The following is a 21,309-nucleotide window of genomic DNA, read 5'->3' as shown; positions in this document are numbered from 1 at the left end:
AGGATTCATAACACTTTTTGTCTAGCCCTCAGGCAAAAACCCAGCAATGGGCACCTGCTCCCTGTTTACGCCTTTTACTGAGCCTTTGTCACCAGCCGGCCGGATGGCTTTAGGCAAATCCGACACCTGTCTGAATCTGCTGCTTTGGTTTTCATGGCAGAAGTCCTTCAGAGTCACTGAGGTTTTTTTTAATTGGAAAACTGTCCAGCGCCAGTCTGTCTCTGAACTGCAGCTCTCCCCCAGACTCTACTGATATCACGTGGCGGGCAGTGCAGGGATTCACGCGCCCTCAGGCTGACTCGTAAGGACACTGAACCAAGCACAAGCACCTTTCTGGTTGGTCAATGCCAAAGACACAGCAAAGCCCCAGCCCCTGCCTCTTGCTGCTGAGAGCAGAGCCCCCACTCGAAGCTGGAAAGTGCCACCCGCCTCAGAAGGGCCCCACCATAGTGACAGTTCTGCTGCCACCCGTGGCCCAGAAGGAGGCCGGGAACGACCGCTTACCTTGGCTTTCTGGAGGACGGTGCCTTTGCCTGTGACCATGACTGACAGAGGCCTGTTCTTGAGCGCAGTTGCGGAGTTGACTGGGGTACAGTCCGGGGCAGGAGTCGAGGTGGCAGCTTTGGGCTGTGGTCACAGGAGAGAGGGAGGGCTGAGTTCAGGGCGGGGAGGGTGACCCAGTCCCCAAGCCCAGTCCAGGAGGCCCTGCAAGCAGCTCAGAGGAACGCGGCTCCCAGACTCACTCGGGGGCTCACGTTCTCCAGGTGGGTGGTGTCTACAGTTGTGCCCAGCGTCACGGGCCCGGCCTCGGCCTTCTTCAGGCTGTCCTTCACCTCCACAATGCTGAGCTCCAGGTCCACGCGCCTGCACTCCTCCACCCTGCACTCCTCATCGATCTCCTTCAGCTTCTCCTCCAGGCTGGCTGCCGCCCCCTTGTCTGCAGAGAGAAGCCAGTCGGCTGCAGGGAACAAACAGCCCTTCAGCCAGAAGCCCCACCAGGGGGAGGGCAGGATTCGCACACGCTCTGCCGAAACAGGACCCCACGTGGCCCCGGACCACAGGTCTGTCTCCAACACTCAGGGCTGGGATGGGCCTCTGGGTGATGGGCGGCCTCCCAGCCCAGGTCCTGTGTCCGCACTCCACAAAGGCTGGGGAGGCCCCAGAAGAAGAGCTCTGCCTTCACGAGAGGGCCTGAACCTGAGTCCTAAGTCCCTTCTGGTAGAGAGACTCTCAGTTGTTTCGATACCTGCTATTGTGACAGCGACCCCAAAGGGACAGAGGAGCTTTATTAATGACCCTTGGAGGATGGCTGGGCCATTGTAACCTGCCCCACACGGTTCCCTCCATCCTTCTGGCACGTGTGCTGCTTCCCTGGGCCTAGTGGAGCAGTGGTCCTCAGCCCTGGCACCTTCTCAGCCCTGTTTTATGCTTCCCTCTTCACCCTGGAGTTCTCAGGTTGGTCCTACAGCACCAAGAAATGACGACTTATGAAGAGTCAACCGCAGGAGCTCACTGCGCTAGAGGAAAGGATGGACGTGTTCAATATAGAATCCTAAGCAAGGGCGCCTGCTAATGAGGAGTGATGAAAGTGTTCTGAAATTGACTGTGGTGACGGCTGCACAGCTCTGTGGATATACTGAAAACCACCTGTAAATGGGTTATCGTATGGTCTGTGAATTCTCTCTTGATAAAGATGTAATATTAAAAAAAACAAAAAAAACAGTGGGTCACTTTGTGCCCCCCATGACCTTCCACCACCAATCATGTTATAAGCTTCCCAGAGAGCCCGAACCTGTTAGCGTGAGTCTGCAGTTTAAATGAGCCCAGAGTTACTACTCTGAAAACGAAGTCAAATGCTGCTGAAAGGTCTTGGGAGAAACAAGGTGCTAGGAAACGGCTGAAGAATCATATGAAGATGACTTGGAAAATAATCTACAAGGATTCAGATTTCTTTAAAATGAACACAAACTCAAGGTGCTTGTAAAAAAAAATGACCAGATGAGGCATTAGAGATGTGGTTACTGTGGAAACCAGGACCCAGGGCTCCCGTCAGCCAGCCCAGATGGCAGGAAAAGACCTTGGCACTGCTTTAGAAGATGGGCCAAAAAATATTCGTTTTAAGTGAGAATCAAACACTTCCGGTCTAAACACAATTTTTAGAGCATTTCCTCCTTTAACCAGCTTTTCCAGCTACGTCCTGGTACAGGACAGTGGCCCTTCAGACGGGCTGGAGGGGGAGGACTTTGCAGGGAGCACCCACCTGTGCCAAAGGCTGACGGGGCTGCAGCCCAGGTGCAGATGCGGATTCTTCCCCCGGAAAGCCCAGGCCCCTCCACGGGCCCTCTCTGCTGAGGGGGGGGCCCTTACCTGTACACTTCAACAGGGTCTCCTTCAACTCCCGTTTCTCCCTCCGGAGCTGAGCCAGGTGCCCCCGGATTTCTTCCTTCTTCTTCTCAAGCCTCTCCTTCTCCTCTGTGTACCGCTTCACCTCGGCTTCTGTCCTGTTCTTGCCAAGTTTGATCTCTACAGACCCAGAGAGGGGAACCCCCGGGTCAGCCAGGCTGGCCCCTGAGGCTGTCCCACCCCACTCTGCAGGCTCAGACAGAACCCAGGGCTTTGGCAGTAGATTAGAGCTGGATGCCAGGCCAGCCTAGCACGGACAGAAAAGGAAATGGGGCCCACCCTTTCTTTGCTGTGTGACGTTGGGCAAGTCCTTCACCTCTCTGAGCCTCTGTTTCCTCATCTGAAAGGGAGGGAATTGGGCTAACTTCTCCAAGCCCTTTCCAAAACCTTCAACTCTTAATCTAGCACAGGCACCTGCATTGGTTGCCTTCAACCTGTCTTTCACAGGTGGGCTGGCCCCGGCTGGGGTGATGGGCACAGTGTCAGGGCAGCTCGGTGGGAAGGAGATCTTCTGCTGTTCAGTCTGGATTTTGACTGCCGTGATTCCCAGGGAAGGCTCCTCAGGTTCCTGACTCTCCTGCTGCATCTGCTTTGGGAGAAAGCAAACAGGACCCAGCTGGCCGAGACACCCCAGAAGGTGAGGCCAGCTCACCTGCTGGGGGGCCCCCTGTACCTGCAACTCGGGGTTCTCTGGAGACACCATGAGGGGCTCATCGGGGGTGGGGTTCAGGTCTGCAGGGAGGGCCTCGGCCGGAGGGTCCGGCTGGGGCAGCGTGGGCGAGGGGGCCCGGGCCTGTGCACCGCCGGTGCCGTGCAGGAAGGACTTGACGGGCGTGAGGTCCAGGTATACGCGGTCGGAGTCAGGCTCACTCGGGGCATCTGTCGCAGGAGCAGCTTCCTCAGGGGCCTCCCCCTGCACAGGGAAGAGACAGGGGGCTTTCTCCACAGCCTCGGCTCCCTGGGCTCTGGAGGGGGCCCTGCCGCAGGTCTCCCATCCCCTTCCTTGTGCTGGAGTTCGCAGGGCCTCCTTCCCAGGGAGCCTCCTGCTGAGCTGGAGTTAGAAGGCCTGGGTCTGCCATTCAAGAGCTGGGGGACCCAGGAGACAGTACTTCATCTTCCCGACCTCACTTCCTCATGTCTCTGGAGAGAAGAGACTCATAGTACCTCCCTATCGGGTGGCTGGGATTAAATGAGATAACCCACAGAAGCCCTTAGCACAGAGGCCCACGCCCAGTGAAGCAAACCTGCTGTCAGGGGGATTATTCCCCCTCAGCTGTGAGCCTCAAAGGCTAATGGTGTCTGGACAGCTAAAAGAATGAGATAGAACATTTCCTCATACCACATACAAAAATAATCTCCAAATGGATTAAAGACCTCAGTGTGAGACCTGAAACCATAAAACTCCTAGAAGAGAACGTGGGCAGAACACTCTTTGACATGAAGCATAGCAACATTTTTTTGGATCTGTCTCCTAAGGCAAAAGAAATAAAAGGAAAAATAAACAACTGAGATCTAATTAAACTTAAAAGCTCTTGCACAGCAAAGGAAACCACTGATGAAATGAAAAGACAGCCTATGGAATGGGAGAAAATATTTGCATATGATATGACTGACAAGGGGTTAATATCCAAAATATATAAATAGCTCATACAACTCAATATAAAAAAAAAATCAAAAAACAGGCAGAAGTCCTGAACAGACATTTTTCCGAAGAAGACATACAGATGGCTCATAGGCGCGGGAAAAGATGCTCAATATCACTAATTATTAGAGAAATGCGAATCAAAACCACCACAGGATACCACCTCACACCTGTCAGAATGGCTATCTTCAAAAGCCTATAAATAACATATTGGCGAGGATGTGGAGAAAAGGGAAGCCTTGTGCACTGTTGGTGGGAATGGAAACTGGTGCGGCCACTATGGAAAACAGTACAGAAGTTCCTCAAAACAGTAAAATAGAACTACCATCTGATCCAGCAATTCCACTCCTTGGTATATATCCAGAAAAAGCAAAAGCACTTATTTGGAAAGCTATACACACCTCAGTGTTCATAGCAGCACTATTTACAGTAGCCAAGATATGGAAGCAACCCTAGTGTCCAACAGATGAATGGAAAAAGAAGATGTATGTATGTATTATATGTGTGTGTGTGTGTGTGTGTGTACACACACACACACAGACACAGAATATTACTCAACCATAAAAAAGGATGGAATTCTGCCATTTGCCGCAATATGGATGAACCTAGAGAATATTACACTTAGTGAAATAAGTCAGAGAAATACAAATACTGTATGATACCACTTGTATGTGGAATCTAAAAAATAATACAAACAAGTGAATATAGCAAAACAAACAGATGCACAGATATGGAGAACAAACTAGCGGTTACCAGTGGGGAGAGGGTAGGCGGGAAGGGCAAGATAGGGGTATGGGATTAAGAGATACAAACTGCTATGGTGATAAGCAACAAGGATAGATTGTACAGCACAGGGAATTACAGCCATTATTTTGTACTAACTTTTTTTTTTTTTTTGTGGTACGCAGGCCTCTCACCGTTTGGGCCTCTCCCATTGCGTAGCACAGGCTCCGGACGCACAGGCTCAGCCGCCATGGCTCACGGGCCCAGCCGCTCCGCGGCATGTGGGATCTTCCCAGACCGGGGCACGAACCTGTGTCCCCTGCATCGGCAGGCAGACTCTCAACCACTGCGCCACCAGGGAAGCCCCTGTAATAACTTTTAGTGGCATATAATCTATAAAAATACTGACTCACTGTGCTGTAAACCTGAGACTAATATAATACTGCAAATCAGCTCTACTTCAGCTTTTAAAAAAGGCTAATGGTGTTGCTGTTCCCCATTCCCACCGCCACACCCCGCACCCCTGGCACTGACCAGGGTGGTTAACCAGCTGTTTTATCTAGACAAGTCCCCAAGCCAGGCAGACGGCACCGCCCCACTATACAAAATATGACCTCTTGCGCCTCGGTTTCTGCACTGATGGCCCTGAGGGTGACCTGGAGTCCATTCCTCTCAGGGACCGACCATCTAACGATCTCTGGCGTTGAGGCTTGGCAGGAAGAGGATGGGCAGCCCCAGGCTGCAGCCCAGCCGGCGCCCTTACCACAGCCGTCAGCTCTGACACCTCCACGTCATCATACAGTAGCTCCTGGTGATGCTGGCTGGGCAGGCCGTCAATGTAAGTGTTCGGCTCTGAGAACTTTCTCTGCATCAGTCTGGAAGACACGGCAAAAGAGGATTCAGGACAGGGCGCTAAAAGCCACCAGTCTCAAAGGAGTCATAACAATGAGAGGTGCTGAGAAATCTGTGGGCAGTGCAGGAGGCCTGGGGACTAGCTCTGACCTCATTGTAAAACAAATTCATTTATTTAGGGGTATCCCCTCCCTCTCTCCCCAGGGCCTTCTTACTAGAACTCCTGGTTCCAAATTTCTCTTCCCGAAAAACGAACTTCCCTCGCCCCGTACCCCTCCCTCTTGGAATCCTTTTGCCATCTTCTCGCCCTGATTTCTCCTTTTCAGGATCTCCTTCCAACAACAGCAAAACCCTTTCTCGCTTCATCTTCACAATACACTCGGCCAGCACAGGCCAGATGCCTTCCCCATTTTGGCTCAGCCGGCTTCTACCCCCCAACCCAGGACCACTTCTCCCCGAGTCCCAGTTTGCTCATCTAGGAAGCAGAAGTACTACCCCTGCCCTGCTTATTCCAGGGTGTGCTGGGACCCAGCGATGGAGCCATGGGAAAGTGCTGTCTCCACAGAAAGGAAAGCAGAAGGCCAGGAAAGGCGCCAACTCTGCCTTCAGGAGCTGGATAGCGTCTCATGAGAGCCAGGGAGGCTGTGGCTGCCCCCGGGCCAGAGGTCTGGCTCACCTCTTTGCTGGGCCTCCTGCAGGGCTGCTCCCTGGCCCTGGCCTGCCTGCTGCTGGGTAGAACAGGACCCACCCTGAGTTCCCAGCTGCCACCCTGCTCGACTGACCACCAGCGGCCAGCCTGGGCCTCGGTCTAGAAGCATAGCTGGGAGTGGGAGGGTGCAAAGCAGGAGGCCCCTTAATACTCACAGCAGAGAGGTTTTGGCGGCGCTTACGATACAGGAAACCCTGTCGGCATCCACGTAGTCGTAAGTGAATTCTTCTGGGTCTGTCTTGGAGCCCGACTCAGAAAGCAGGAGGCCTAGCCAGTGGCCCATCTCCTCGGACGACTTGGCCTGGGAGGAGGCCGAGAGGGACATGAGCAGGGCTGGAGTGCGCTGCCTGGTGCCCCACCCCTGCCCTGATGCCCACCCCGGGCAAGGCCTCTGGGAGCCCTGGGGTCATGCTCTTCATTTTCACTAGCATATCCCATCCCCCAGGGACCCCCAAATGATATTTCCTGCTGCTGCTGACACCCTGGTGCCACCTCAGTGATGCTGTGGACATTGTCCCACGTATCACGTGATGTTTATAAACATGTATTTCTGGAAGGCTAATGGACCGGGAGAGGACTGTTCAAATGCATGTATTTTAGGTCGACACCTCTATTTTATGAATGATCACATTTCAGTTTACAACCCTAGTCCATTTATACAAGACTACCTGGATCCCTAAGAAATAACAAAATTCAAATTTATTTTTGTTTATGGTTTTAAGAGTCAGGATGTCTTATACACGTTACACCAGGTCAGCTGGCTCTGACAAATCATGAGCTAAATGCCAGTGAAGTTGCTGCCTGATTTTCTCCAGGGGACAATGCATTCTAATCAAATACGTATCACATTGAGTATTTCTATTAAAATGCCAACAGGGTTTCTGGGCTTTATAAAGAACTGGGAATTCTATAAACACTACAGGTTTACTTTCGTGAGGAAAAACAGTCACCATGCTGGCATTACACGACACCGCTCTGCCACCTTATTGCTCTTTTCTCGCGATCAGAGGGGCAGCTAAAAGTGCAGTTTGACGTTTAGCTGGTTTCCTTTCCCCACTCATTTTCAAGTGGATTTCTCAATACAGCTTTTCACGGGCTGCTTCTAGTTCCTGCTACCACCATCCCTGCGCTGGGCGATGGTAACAGCTTCCTAACGGGTCTCATTTTATCCCTTCCTGTCCCCCTCTCCTCCGTCCCCCACCCAGCAGCTGGAGGAAGAATCTTGGAATCCAAACCTGAACACGCCACCCTCCCTTGAAACCCTTTAGGGTCTCCCACTGCTCTTAGGATCAGCCCCCCCGTCCCTCCCCACCTTGTCTCACAGGCTTTCCCTACACCAGCCCCCATCCGCCCAGCACGCAAACTTTCCTACCTATTCATAGCGCCTGCCCCACTGCTGAGTGATTACTGAGTAATCAGTTGGACAACCACTGAATAATATCTCACTCTTGTACTAGCATGTAAATTCCACGGCAGGGAGTCTGTCTTGTTCACCCTATCACTGTGCTGAATAGGTATCTGTCAACAGGATGGATGGATGCAGGAATGAATACAAGCTTGTCCCTGGGAAGCAGCTGGGATGTGGATCTTTTAGCCACCAGAGGGCAGTATTGGAGCAAAATCTGGATGAAGACCCCTGGATACAGGACTAGATGAACAGGGGTGAACTGGGGTGTGTGCTTAAGTGCCTGTAAAGCCCTCTGGCTCAGGCCTGCCCGGCTCATTGCGAGGCATTAGGTCACCTCTTATTTTTGTAAATGTAACATCGAACAGAGGACGGGGAGTGGGAATAATGTAATTGTGTCACAAACCTTATTATTCCCCCCCCCCTCCACCGCCAGATAAGCCCTAACAGTCAGCATTTTTATGTACTGGCCCCCATCTGGTGATACACAAACGAAATCACAAACCCGCTTTGAGTCCCCAGAAAGTTTTTCCAGCAGCTCAGGGAGTTATAAATACTCCTCCTGCCCTAAGTGCAGGAAATAGCTCATTGTCCCGTTCCTATAACACAACCACCCTGAGGTCAGAAAGGGAATGGAAATTTTTTAAAAATGCAAACAATCTCAGGCAAAGGAAGTAAAAATAAAGGGTGGCTAAGTTGACTCTCCCATTGTAGGACTGCGGTCCTCAGGACCTGCGGCAAACAGCCGTGACCACGACCTCTGCCCTGGCCGTGCCTCCCCACTCCCACCCAGCCAGAGGGCCAGCGGTACCTCGAGCTTGGCCAGCTCCTCGCCGTCGTGGAGGATGCGGAAGGAGTAGAGGTGGTCGGGGCTCGGGTCCGGCACCACCTCACAGCCCACCAGGCTGAGGGGCTGCTGGGCCGCCTTGCTGCGGTTCCGGTCCTGGTAGAAGTAGAGGTGACTGTCCCTGACGGAGCACCAGCGCGACTTCCACTGGCTGTTCACCAGCACGTTCAGGTAACCTGTGGGGTGGGATGCGGCTTCAGGGCGGGTGCGTGGCTGAGGGCTGCCCTTGCTCCCGGACCCCTGGAGAGGCTTCTCCAGATCTCAGCTCCAAGGCTTGCCATGCTTTGCCCGAGAGACTTTCTTGCCTCGTAGAGGCTGTGAATTCTCCTTTGTGTTAGCTGCTAGATCCTTTGAAGGTGGGCAGCACCGTGCTACTGGGTTTTGAGAAAGGCCTGTCCGGAGGGAAGTGAGTCGTGCCTTGGCCTGGACCAGGCAGAGAGCGTGTGTGTGTGTGCGTGTGTGCGTGCATGCATATGTGTGTGTGCGTGTGTGGGTGTGCGTGCGCGTGTCTGCATGCCTGTGTGCGTCTGCGTGCATGTTTGTGCATGTGCGTGTGTGTCTGTGTGTGTGTGTGCAGCACCGAGGCAGGCACCCCCACTCCGGCCTCCTTGTCTCCCTTCCCCTGCCCTTGCCAGCCCAGGCCACCTGCAGGAAGCTCGCCCCAGCCTGGGTGTCCTGGCCGCATATGCGACCCCCTCACCTCCACAGCCTTAGTTCCCTCAGCTCCCCTGACACCTTGCCGTCCCCAGTCGCTGGGTCTCAGCCTGCAAAGGCCCCTCCCCCTCGGCCAGCTCCACGTCCTCCCAGAGGTGGCTGGCCCTCCTGGGTCCTGCCCTCCCTGCACGGTCGGCCTTCAGAACACTTGAGTCCTGGAACAGCGACATTCTCCACTTCCATGTCAGCCTCCCAACGGGACACAGAGCTTGTGAAGGGCAGGAACTTGCCACGTTCGTCTCCAGCGCCTGGTTCTGTGCCCCTTGGCCTCTCCACCAGGCAGCCCTTCTTTCTCCACCGGCACACAGGGGCTGCCAGTGCTGGGGTGCGTCCATCACATAGGCCTTTCTTGTTTTTAAATGGTTGCATGTGTTGGGTTCAGCTTCCTCCCAACCTAGGTGAATATTTACGGAGCTGACACCGTGTGCCAAGCACAGCCTTGTCCCTGGGGCTGGAAAGATCAGTAAACATCCAGTCTCGGGCCCCTCTGCCTGCCCCACACACCGTGGGTCGACATGTCTCTGTGCTGCTCACCTTCCCAGGGGCACTGGCTTATAAAGCGGACGCCTTCTCCATCCTAAGGGACCGGCAGCTGCTCTGAACCTTAGCCGGGAAGAACTAGGCCCATGCAACAGGGTCAAAGTACACAGCCACCTTCGCACCCAGTCCAGTGCTGGACACTCAGTGGGGATCGTGAATTTCTCAGGGCCACGAGACCATCACATCACAGTAGCAAAGTGGAAGAATGTGAGCCCAGGACCTAGGAACTCTGGCTCATTCAGGCAGGCGCCCCACTCGCCCATCCCGATTCTCTGGACCAGAGAGAGGCAGGGAGCTCAGGCACCGAGTCCTGGGAAGGAGAGTAGCTATGTTCTCTCTGGCCCTTCCCCAGCCACAGGGGACAGCAGCGTGCTTCCCTGCTGAGTAACGGCCAGCAAGAACCCAGCCACATCGCGCAAAGCGACTCACTGGGACCAGGCTCCCAGGCCCAACACCGTGCCCTCTGAGGCCACAGGGCCTGGCAGAGATGGGCCGTCACCCGGCAACCTGGCCAGAGAACCAGGAGACTCCAAAGGCAGGGCCCTGTCTGCTGCCTTCCTGTCGCTCCAGCCCACCCTGCCAGCCGCAAAACACAGAGCTGAACTGGGACTCAGGAAGAGAGCCCAGGGCTGGTACACGGGTTCCATGAGGAGGAGGAAAAGGCCCAAAGAAGGAGAATAGTGGCCTTCAGGCTCCGGGGCGTAAGTATAGCAATGAGCTTTGAGTTGGAAGCCAGGATGTTTTCTGGGAAAGGTCTCGCTCTCTCTGTCTCTCTTTCCTGTCATCCGTTTCCTCAAGGCCGAGTAAGGGCAGCAGAGATGACTTGGAGGGCCTCCCAGCACCCACACATTCCCTCTGTACCGGCGACACGGGCTTTTGTCATCCCCTTAACGGGTCTTACCAGTGCCCCCTCAGAGTCTTTGCTCCTGCCCGCGGGGGCCATCCCAGCCCGTTTAGCTCCCGCCCGGCCATGGCAGCTCAGGTCCAGGAAGCCATCCATCTCTGTCTACAGAGTAAGAACGGTTCTTTCTGTCCCCGAGTCCTTGTAGCTAGTAAGACGGCACAGTGTGCGGTTATGGGTATAAGGCCATCATCTCTGTTGAGCTGTAAGCTCTCAGGACTGTGTCCTCCGCCTGCTTGGGCCCCTTTCCCTAACACCGTGCCTACCGTGCTCCATACACATTGATCAAATGAACATACAACTTTAAAGACTGTGAGGAGGACGGCCATCAACTACCCTTCACTTCCGCATGCTGCAGCAAGAGGGTCTGGTGAGGCTTTATAAAGGGCTGCCTGCAGCGAAGATCAGCAGAAACTGTGGACTGTGGGCTCACCCGCTCAAGAGGTGCTAGAGCAAACCCCGCAAACCCCCGCCCTGGCCGTCTGAGCCGCCTTGCTGGAGACGGGCTGCGGCCCGGCCGGGGAGCCCGCCCTCTGGCCCAGGAGGCGGCTACTGAAGCTTACTGGTTGTCTCGAGGGACCTTTCCGGAGGCTCCAGCGAGGTAGATTTCTTCCTGCCCAGGTTCATTAGGTTGCTCAGTTTGAGGCCAGCAGAACATTTCTTCTTGACTGTCAAGATGAGAGGAAAAACCTTCAGCCTTGCACACAGCCTACCGATGTGCGCTCATGGATGACGGAAAAATTAGCAGACCTGTCCCTGTCCTGTCTGGCCCTCCCTGTGCGCGCACAGGTCTGTGCCCCAGACTCGGATCCACAGGGCAGTCAGGTGTCTCTAGAGGCACACCAACCTCTCCTACAGAACACGTCAGCACTGGAGAATCCTTACAGACTGAATGGGTTCAGAGAGATCTGAACTAGGGTTAGCAAACGAGATGAAAGAATATTCTACCCCCAGCGATTCATGGAACGTAACTTCAGTTTGGTCCTCTCTCCTTTTTTCCGCGATCTATCAGCTGTATACTTCTAAGCAGTTTAGAAACTGGAGGCATGCTAGAATGAGCTGTTAAAATTCGGTAGGGTTGAGCCAGACAGCTGAGCCTCAAAGCCCGGGATACCACCCCTCCCAACCCTAGGCTGAGAGCCAGAGCGTTTGTACCGTCTTTGGTCTCTGGGACCTCAGGGTGGCCATCTATGGAGCTTCCATAGTCCGAGGCTGACAGGTACTTCTCAGTTACATCTGGCTGTGGAAGAGAGAGACAGACAAGTGGGTGATCTTGTCTGGGAATGGTTACCTGGGAGACCACAATTTAAGGGAAAATAATAGATGACTCTTGGGTGTAGGCTAGGGGTCACCTTGGAGTCCAAGTCACTGGTGGGGCATGGCCAGGCTTCCCTGGGGCTCCCTAAAGGACCTGCCTTTGCCTTCCCTTGTGAGGTTCCCCACCCCATCCCAGAGCATTGTTTCCTTCTTCAGGCCACCGCATATCCTTGATCGTGAGTTCTCAAGATGACTACTCCACTTGGTGTGACGGCGGCTCCGTAGCCAGTGGGCAGGGCAGGTAGCCAGCCCCAGGGTGCACGAGAGCATCGCAACTGAAGCTGGGACCCACCCATACCAGGACATCTTTTGAGAGTTGACTGCACTACCAACGCGGCAGGCTTTGCAGAAGGGCTGGCTTGTCCTCACAGGGTCAGACCACGATTCGAATCCCACCTGGAGCATTCTCTAGTGCGGCAGGGCCTCTCTGAGCCCCACCCTGCATGTGTATAAAATAGGGATAACACCCCTGTCTGCATTCTCAGGGCTGTTGGGGGACTAGAGACAGTCCCTAGAGTAGACACTCAGAAGATTCCCATCAGGCTTCTTCTAGAACCACTGACTCCAGAACCCCTGGAAAACAAGCCCAGCGACTCCCAACCAACAAGGCCTTCGCTGAGGACCAAGGACTGCAGTACCTGGCCTGGGAATCTTGTGTGCTGGCTCTTTAGGGAGAGGCCTTGTTTCTCACCCCAATGTGAAGGAATCTCCAGGTTTACTCTGACTTCGGTTTTCTTGTCAATGACCAAGGAATGAGTAAGAATGAAAACATCAGCCCCTCTTCCGTCACCCTAGGAGGCTGTGGGTTTTCCTCCATGGGGGTGGCCCGTGCCTTCCAAAGGAGCAGAGAGCCTCCTCCCTGCTCAGGGCCTCTGTCCATCCTCTGCCTTCCTCCCTGCCGGGGGTGGGGACCCCAAGGTGAGCCACAGGGACCCTCTGCACAGCAGGGTTCCGGGCACCCACCTGGGGACATGGAATGTGACCCCGCAGTGAACAGCCCTCCCCTCGGCCAGCACCCAGCCCAACTTTCTCAACTTTGACCCTAAAGCAGGGCTCCCACAGCTCCATGCAAATCAGCAGTAGGGCCCTTTGGTTGGGGTCCAACACCCAGACAGTTGCCTAAGTGGGAAGGAAGAGCCTTGAAAAATCTCCCTGCCCAAGAACGGAGGCAAAGTGACTTTTGTCCCAATAAACCTTCCCCCAAGCAAGAAAATACTGTAGGCTTCTGTCATTCTCATCAGTTTCCCTGCCAAGCTGAAGCTACTGCCCTTAACCAAGCACTGCACGTTTCTTATCAACTGGGCTGACGTGCAAGAGCAAAGCTCCCCATCTTAACACCTTGACTTTTATGGAGACAAAAATGGAATTGAACTCTCTTTCAGGCAGGGTAGAGGCTTACTTTCGGACAACTCGGGCGCTGGGCATCTGGGGTGTACTGGCTTCCCTCACAAGCTCCTTCAGAAGGCAGGCCACTCACCTCCTGGATGACCTGAAGGAAGAGGAAGACCCTTCAGGCCTGCAGCCACGGCCAGACCAAAGCCAGAGCCCCCTAGCCACGTGTGGCCTCGGGACCCAGCCAGGGAGGGGGCGTGTTCCCGAGGCCTGTCTCCCGCAGGCCCCCAGGTGTTTGGTGGCGTGCCAGGGAAGCGGGGCGGGGAGGCAGGCGGCAGGGTTGGCAGCAAAGCCCAAACAGGGTGAGGGCAGCCAGCCCTCAGCTCCTCTCACCCCATCCTGGGCAGGGGTGGCTGTTCACTGCGGGGGTAAACACCCACATTTGCCAGATGGTTCGCTGGCTCCTGGGGGCCGTGGGGCTCGCTGTGGAGGGTCTGCGTGCCGCCTGGGACTCAGGCCTGGATGCTGCCTTGGTCCAGGCCAGGCTCCCAGACATGCCTGTCAGAGTCCACCCCAGCTCCCCCGGGAAGGAGCCTTTGAACTGGCTGGCGATGCCGCACTGGAGACCAGAAGGCAAGTGGATTTCAGCTAGAGCCCAAGTCCAGGTGGCAGAGACCTAGCTCTGCGACCCATTTCCCTAAGGCGGCTCGCTACCACCGACGACGCAGGAAGCCCTGCGAACTTGAAGGATCATAGACACTTCACCCCCGACCACAGCCATCCCTTTGAAAAGGCTGGGGAGCCCCAGAGCGGAGCAGGCCCGCCTCCCCCGCACCTGGCGCCTCCCTCACCCTGAGCCACTGCTCAGCCTGGTCCTTGCTCTGCAGGCCCAGCACGATCACGTCGGCGCTCACGGGGGTGATCTTCAGCTTGTGCTCCTTCTTCCGCACTTGCTTCTCCTTGTGCACCACACTGCTGCCCAGCAAGTTCACGTCCAGCTGAGGACTGTGGTCCTTGGAGGACTTGTAACACTGGAAGAGGGGAGAGGCGAGACGCTGCTTGGCCAGGTTCTGCAGAGGAGGGGCCCCTGGGCAGGGCAGGACCCGCTGAGGGGTGGGCTCTGCACGACAAACCCAACGGCCGGACACCCCTGTGCAAGTGCGGAGCTGTCACCTCCAACACTGGCAACGCGTGTTCTCGGCGTCAGTGACCAGGCAGCTGTCTCTGTCTCCCTCAAGCCTCTTCTTCCCCAGCCCTGCTCATCCAAGCTGCTCTAATCGCACTGCAGACCACGCCGGCTCCTAAAATGTGTCCTCTGCAGGCAACTCCCACCTCTCCAGGGTGGAAGGCACTTTTCCCAGTTCTCTGTCTCTCTGCTTCTGTTCCTTCCTCGGCTTCCCCAGTAAGGGGTCCAGAGGGGATGAAGGCCAAGTTTATCATCCGATTCGTTAGGAGACGATGTGTTAGCAGAGAAAGGAAGCGACTCTCCTCCCTACCAGAGAAAATGCGTTACCCCTCTGTTTCTCACTTGTAAGATGGAGGTGCTTTACGGGGCTGCTTAACAGGATTACCTGGAAAACACCTGCGTGCAGCAGGGCGGGTTGTAACCAGTGAAGAAGGGTGTTTATAATGACTCCATGGAACTTCACACTGGGACATAAAACCAAATTTTAATTTAAAGTAACAAGAAACGGGGCTGTGGTCAGAGTACTATCTTCTGATTCCCTTATGGGTCTCCTCTTATAATCAGTCACCTGCCTGGGCAGCAGGCTCCGCCCCAAAAGGACTGTAAAGAAGAAGTAGCCCACAGACCAGGGGACAAAAAGATCCCCGGAAAAAATATCTGTGGGATGGGATCGGTGGGGAGGGGAGGGGGCAGTCGTCACAGACCCCTTTGAAAGCCTGCTGAAAGTACTAGTCCTTCCTACTTAAGGGAAAGCACGTTCATCCTCGCACACGAAGCTCTGCTGGGGAGAAGCAGAAACCCCCTGACGCGACAGGCTCTAAGCACCTGGCATCAGGGACCACCCGCACCTCCACTCCGGGGAGAGGACACTCACCAGGAGCCTGGTGTCCTTGATCACGCAGAGCTGCTTGGCCCACTGGCCCAGCCACTTCTTGCGCCACAGGAAAGCACAGATGCGGGCGTCGCGCATCAGCTCGATGCTGGCCTCGGGCGAGGGCCACTGGTAGGGGGCCGACTTGCCCTTGCTGCTTTCGTCCTCGTCGTAGGACTCGTAGGAACTGCTCACGGCCTCTCCGTCCTCTGCAAGGAAGAGCCCTCCGTCACAGTTCCAGCGGGCAGGGGATGTTCCGAAACAGGCTTTGCTCCTTCGGGAGGGAGGGGAGCAGGCAGGGGCAGCCAGTGGTCCCCAGGCCACCCCGCCCCCTCCGTGCCCTTGGACCAGCCCACAGTCACCAACCACACACCCAGGCGAACTTTCCGGCCCCCAAACCCCTGAGCAAAGCGCCTTGGATGCTGCCTTCGGCCGCAGACGCAGGTGACATAAAACCAGGAGTCTCCCTCTTCCTCCTCAAATCCTGTCGCCTCAGACCCCGTGGAAACCTCTGACCAGACGCGGCCCTCACACGCCTGCTCTTGAGAGGTCCAGTGCCCCTGCTGGGGGCCTCCATTTCCTCCGCTGAAGGATGAGATCGCTTCTGAGGGCCCAGGAGGAGAGGGTCACCGTCTGAGCCCAGAGCTGGGCGAGCCTCCAGCAGCGGCCCACTGGGCCTGCCCTGTCCCTGGTTCTGTCCTGGGAGCAGCAGGAGCTGGCCCTCCGGGGAAGGCGGCCACCCTCGCACTCCTGAAGGCTCTCCTCACAATCGCAGCCCTGCTGGAAAATCGGCTTATCTTCCACAGGCTCCGTTCTCTTTCCCTCCCCACAGAGCACCTCCCGTCACGAGCTTAGCATCTTCTGCCCATCCCCACCTGCTACCCTTCCTTTCTAGCAATGAGCCACCCTCACGTTTTTATTCTGTTTAAAAGAATCCCAAAACGCACCAAATTGCACCCGATCCTGTGCCCGCTCTGCATGCCTCGGTTTCCGCCTCCACCACCCTGCAAGAATTTCTCTGTTCCCCAGGCCTCACTGCGCTATTCAAGGCCAACAAAAACTAGGTGCAGAAAAAAATCAGTCAATCAAACCCCGAAATGCAGGACACGGAGAAAGGAGAACCTCAGGATCCAGGTCCAACCCCTGGCTCAGCACCGGAATCCTGTCTGTCGTAACCCTGCCCCAGCCTCTGCTTGAATCCCCCCGTGGACGGGGAGCTCATACCGCCCGACTGCTGGACAATTCCTTCTATTACTGGGCAGCTCTAACCGTTAGAAAGTCACATCTACTTCCCTGTGACTTCTACAGACACGTTCTGTCCCCTTGAGTCAGAGTGAATGGAACCTCTCTTTCTTCTCCACATTACCCATCAGAAAAGAGACAGCCCATGGGTCCCCCATCTTCTCTTCTCCAGAAGCCTCTTAAACTACCTGCATAGCTAGGTTCCTGCAATACTAAGAAAACAGAACCTCATTTGAATTAGAATGAGGCCACGGCCACAGTTACTCTGGCTACAATGCCAATGAAAATGTGTTTTATTTTGCTTTAATATTTTTAAAAATAATACCTTGACTATTTTAATATCAGTCTTCTTGAAAAGCAGTGTGATACTACTCCCCTTCCTGGCTTAATAAAAAAGTTGCATAGTTCACAATTTTATACCTATTAAATAAACAAAGACTGAAAATAGTGGTGCTACCCAGTAGGGGACCCTGAACTCTCTCGTATGGCTGGTGGCAATATAAATGAACGCCAGCCTCTCAGGAAACAACCTGTCAGCCTGCTGTTTCGAGCGCCGTAAAAACATTCATACCCTTCGACCCAATAATCCCAGTCCTGGGAGTTGATCCTAAGAAACTAGTTTTTAAAAAAGGAAGGCAGTGGGGAAGGCTACATGCATTAAGATATTTCTTCAAGTGCTATTGAACAGTCAGCAGAAGGAGACTCAGGAAAGTCTGATTTCATCCAGCGTACCGTGCACCCGTAATCAGTGAAAGCTCTGAAGAGTAGTCTGCAACTTGAGAATCTCCTTAAGATAAGACGGTAAGTGAGAAAGCACAATTAAAATTATCTATACAAAGAGAACAGTACTGAAAGGCTCAGAGAGAACTCAAAATAGTTGGTTTGATCTGGTGGTAGGATCAGGGTGATTCTGTAAAAAATGTACCCCTTGTCAGCACTGCGTTAGCTGCACAATAAATGAAATAAGAATGATGTAGTCACTGGGATAGCTCTTCCAGTGATAAAGATTAATAAGCGAGGCTACAGAGATTAGTGTGAAGAAGCTGGCCGAATCCCGCCCCCCTCCTCCCCGCCCCCGGCTGTTCTGTGCTTCTGGGGTTGCCCCACATGTTCCATGGAGAATTCTAACATCCACCCCCCTGCCTCCAAGGGCGATGGGGAACAGCTTGGAGGAAATCTAGGGCAAATGTATTGACCATTTTATTTACCTCTAAGAGTGATCACGGGGCTTCCCTGGTGGCGCAGTGGTTGAGAGTCCGCCTGCCGATGCAGGGGACAGGGTTCGTGCCCCGGTCCGGGAAGATCCCACATGCCGCAGAGCAGCTGGGCCCGTGAGCCATGGCCGCTGAGCCTGCGCGTCCGGAGCCTGTGCTCCGCAACGGGAGAGGCCACAGCAGTGAGAGGCCCGCGTACCGCAAAAAAAAAAAAAAAAAAAGAGTGATCACGGCCCAACCATAAATGTAGGGTATTCTTAAACAGGTACTTGGCTTCTAGAGGTTGCAGGATGAACAGGAGTGAAAGGCAGGATGCTCAGATAATTCCAAACCCCTTTTTACTGTCCCCAGGTGGAGACTGCACCCACTGTGTCCTGTGGCATGTCCTCGGGAACAGAGGGCAGGACAGCCATGCCACGCTCTGCATCCTCTAGCCATCTGTTTGGAGGCTACAGGCAGGGGTCTGCAGAGGGACAGCACACGGCGTGCGCGTGCAGAACCCATGCAAGAGGACGGGAAGAGGGCGGCAGCCACCCTCGGGGCATGCACCCCGCCTCAGAGAGGGCCAGGCAGCAGATGGGATCGCCGGCATTCCCGCTCTGGGACAAGCAGTACCCAAGGTGATTGTGGCGTAAACGACTCCTTCAGGTACCTGTACCCACCTGGGGACTCCACTGGGGGGAAATCTGCCAGAATGATCTGTGTGGGATCCAGAAGGACAGACAAAGGCAAGAGGAAGAGAGAGAAGATGAAGAGAGCGGCAGACCCAGATGCAGAGACACAAAGAGATGTGGCGATGCGGCTGCCCTCCCACCAGAAGTTAGTGCATTCCCATTGGAGATGTGGGCTTGTCAGGTGTACCCCAGCCTGGCCAAGGACATCATTTCCCAGCCCCTTCCCATCCAGAGATGTGACTTCCTGCTGCCAATGGAATGTGGATAGAAGCACTGGGTGTCACTCTGCCTGGTGCCTTTAAGGAGCACATAGAGGTTCTCCACCCTTTCTTTGTGGTGGATTCTGTGGCCTCAGAAGGTGACCGAGCTCACGCTGGACGCAGCCTGCTGACCAGTAACGCCCAGCTGAACTATTCCGTGAGTGAGAATCAGATCTGCATTGGGTTACTCTAAGCTGCAAGAGGGCTTGTTTGTTACAGCAGCTGCCGTTACTGATGTCTACCGTCTCTAGCAGGAGACACCAGCAATGCAGGAGCTCTACCTAATAGCTCCTGCACAGGCCGGCAGGGCACTTACTAAACTTGTTCAGAGAGGACCTGACCCAGGGAAGCAGTGAGTGGACTGCTGATAAAGCAGGCCAAGAGGCCAAGCAACTGGTCTTTTTCAGGAAGTCAGCAAAATCGCTGTTGGACAAAGAAGTGGAGCAAGGGGCGGGAGTCCAATGGTCATTTCTGCTGTTGTGACCTGTGCGTCCCACTGGTCAAACAGGTGTGGGGGACAGCAGGCAGGAACCAAGGGCAGGCCAGCTTATGATGCAGGGGAGGCCCCCTCTTCGTGGTAAGTATGACCAGCTCCCCACAAGTCATCCTCCGTCCTCGGGCTGGCAGGGGACAAAGGCAACTGGGCTTCTCCCCACCCTCCTTCCTGACCTTGTGATGACCCCTCCCCCCCGCCCCCCCCCCCCCCAGTTCTGGATAAAACCAATATGAACTCCCAGTCGAGAGACAAACACCGGGATCCTTCTGACTGCTTGTTTGTGTCGAGATGAAGTGTCTGCCCCACCAACAGGCCCCCGGGAGCGTCTGGGAGGCAGGCCCCGGCTGGCACAGGCCACACCCGAGAGAGATGGGCTTCAGACACATGGAGGTGCTCCCCGGGGTGAGTCACTGCTCCCACCTTCCAGACGCACCCAGACAGCCCCACCGCGCTCTCAGCTCCAGTCTGAAATCACAGTCCGGCCGCTGACTTGGCAACACCTCGCAAGCTAAGTGATGTCTGTCCACAAAACCAGACTCTTAGGATAAAATTCCTTTGGGCCAAAGAAGCCCTCACCTCCCACACAGTTCCCGGGACCGCAGACAGTAGGTAAAGTGTGAAGAAAGAGGACAAGAATCCCATGTGGCTCCAGGTGACTGGTCCCATCTCATCCCAGGGCCAGTTCTTTGTGACACCAACAAGGTCCCCCCTTCGGCCAAGTTCATTCCCACCACCAGGGATCCTTACTGCTGACATCTGCAAGTTGCTTTATGCTTTCAAAGACCTTTCACTTACAAAGGAAGGAAAGAGAAGGAGGTGAGAAAGGCAGAGTGAGGGGACCAGAGTCCAGCTACCTGGGAGAATGGGGTCACAACCATCTTTCTTCCAGAACCTTCAAGGCCTTTCTGTGTTATAGAATCCCCACAACGAGAGCATTTCTATTTCTGATCCAACCTCATCAGGCTGAGAACCACTGGCCGAGGACAGATGAGCCCTGCCCCCATAGCAAAGGGCCTCACAGACAGATGAGCCCTGCCCCCATAGCAAAGGGCCTCACAGCGTGAGCCCTGCCCCCATAGCAAAGCCCATCTACCTAAGTTAGGTCAGCCACAAACAACCCTCCCCTCCAAAGGCTGGAGAAAAGTCTATTCAGAGAAAAGCCGGAAGTCGTTACCAAGGCCTACAGCTGCTTCTGTGTCCCCATCTCCCATCTCCCTCCCCCAACCCCACCTGCTCCTGCCACAATGGCCTCCAAACATGCCAAGGGCTCTCCTGCCTCAGGGCCTTTGCACATACTGTGCTCTCTGTTTAGAAAGTTCTTCCTGCAGGTATCAGCTCCACCCAGTTCCCACTTCATTTGGGAATCGGCTCAAGGTCATGCTATCAGAGAGGCCCTCCCTAATCTAAAATAAAATCCCTCTCCTGCCCCAACCCAGCCCCTGCAGCTTTCCATCCTGACAAGTTATCACCACCTGACACATCCTATGTTTATTTGCTGTCTGTCTTCCCTCTCAGAATCTAAGTGCCGTGACCACTGAACCCCACTGAATCCTGCGTGCTGCTGAGCTCCTGATTCCTAGAAGCATGCTGGGTACATGGTGGGAGCCCAGTGACTATTAGTCCAGCGAAAGAACCTGGAAACTGGGCTCTGGCTCAGCCCGACCACATTTCCATTGCTTACGGGGCCTTGTGCCTCTCGGCCAACACACCTCTTCTTTGTCACAATTCTGTGCTGAATCCAGCAACATCCAGGCAGGACCACAGAAGGCATCAGACACAGTAAACCAGCTCCTTGTGGACCACCCCAAGCCCCTCCTTGTGGGTGGGTTGGGGCTGCTGTAGGTCTCAGCTCCCCAGCAGACCAGAGGCCAAATGCTCTGTGGCCAGCTCTCAATTCGGGCCACGCTCTCCAGTAAGAGCCGCCCAGGCTGCCCTGTGTTTCTAGCCAGGGTAAGTGTGCCGGTCACCACCAGGGGAGTTG

The 21,309-nt window shown here is 54.8% G+C and overlaps 1 protein-coding gene across 1 annotated transcript in view; it reads right to left on the bottom strand.

Annotated features, from left to right (window-relative positions):
• The window catches only part of AFAP1L2 (actin filament associated protein 1 like 2), a 101,007-nt gene that overhangs the window by 1,810 nt on the left and 77,888 nt on the right, over window positions 1-21,309 (bottom strand). The window contains exons 6-19 of the mRNA XM_060034022.1: window positions 18,514-18,597; window positions 15,446-15,651; window positions 14,237-14,416; window positions 13,453-13,542; window positions 11,892-11,976; window positions 11,300-11,404; window positions 8,546-8,757; window positions 6,485-6,630; window positions 5,532-5,643; window positions 3,077-3,316; window positions 2,818-2,992; window positions 2,368-2,523; window positions 744-937; window positions 505-627 (exon numbers count right to left, since the gene is read on the bottom strand). Of these exons, the coding sequence (XP_059890005.1) occupies window positions 505-627; window positions 744-937; window positions 2,368-2,523; window positions 2,818-2,992; window positions 3,077-3,316; window positions 5,532-5,643; window positions 6,485-6,630; window positions 8,546-8,757; window positions 11,300-11,404; window positions 11,892-11,976; window positions 13,453-13,542; window positions 14,237-14,416; window positions 15,446-15,651; window positions 18,514-18,597 (2,108 nt within the window). The remainder of the gene's footprint in view (window positions 1-504; window positions 628-743; window positions 938-2,367; window positions 2,524-2,817; window positions 2,993-3,076; window positions 3,317-5,531; window positions 5,644-6,484; window positions 6,631-8,545; window positions 8,758-11,299; window positions 11,405-11,891; window positions 11,977-13,452; window positions 13,543-14,236; window positions 14,417-15,445; window positions 15,652-18,513; window positions 18,598-21,309) is intronic.

The sequence above is a fragment of the Delphinus delphis genome, chromosome 16 (assembly GCF_949987515.2).
Source record: "Delphinus delphis chromosome 16, mDelDel1.2, whole genome shotgun sequence".
NCBI lineage: Eukaryota > Metazoa > Chordata > Mammalia > Artiodactyla > Delphinidae > Delphinus > Delphinus delphis.
The sequence above is the reverse complement of the archived record's forward strand: the minus strand, read 5'-3'. Positions and strand labels throughout refer to the sequence as shown.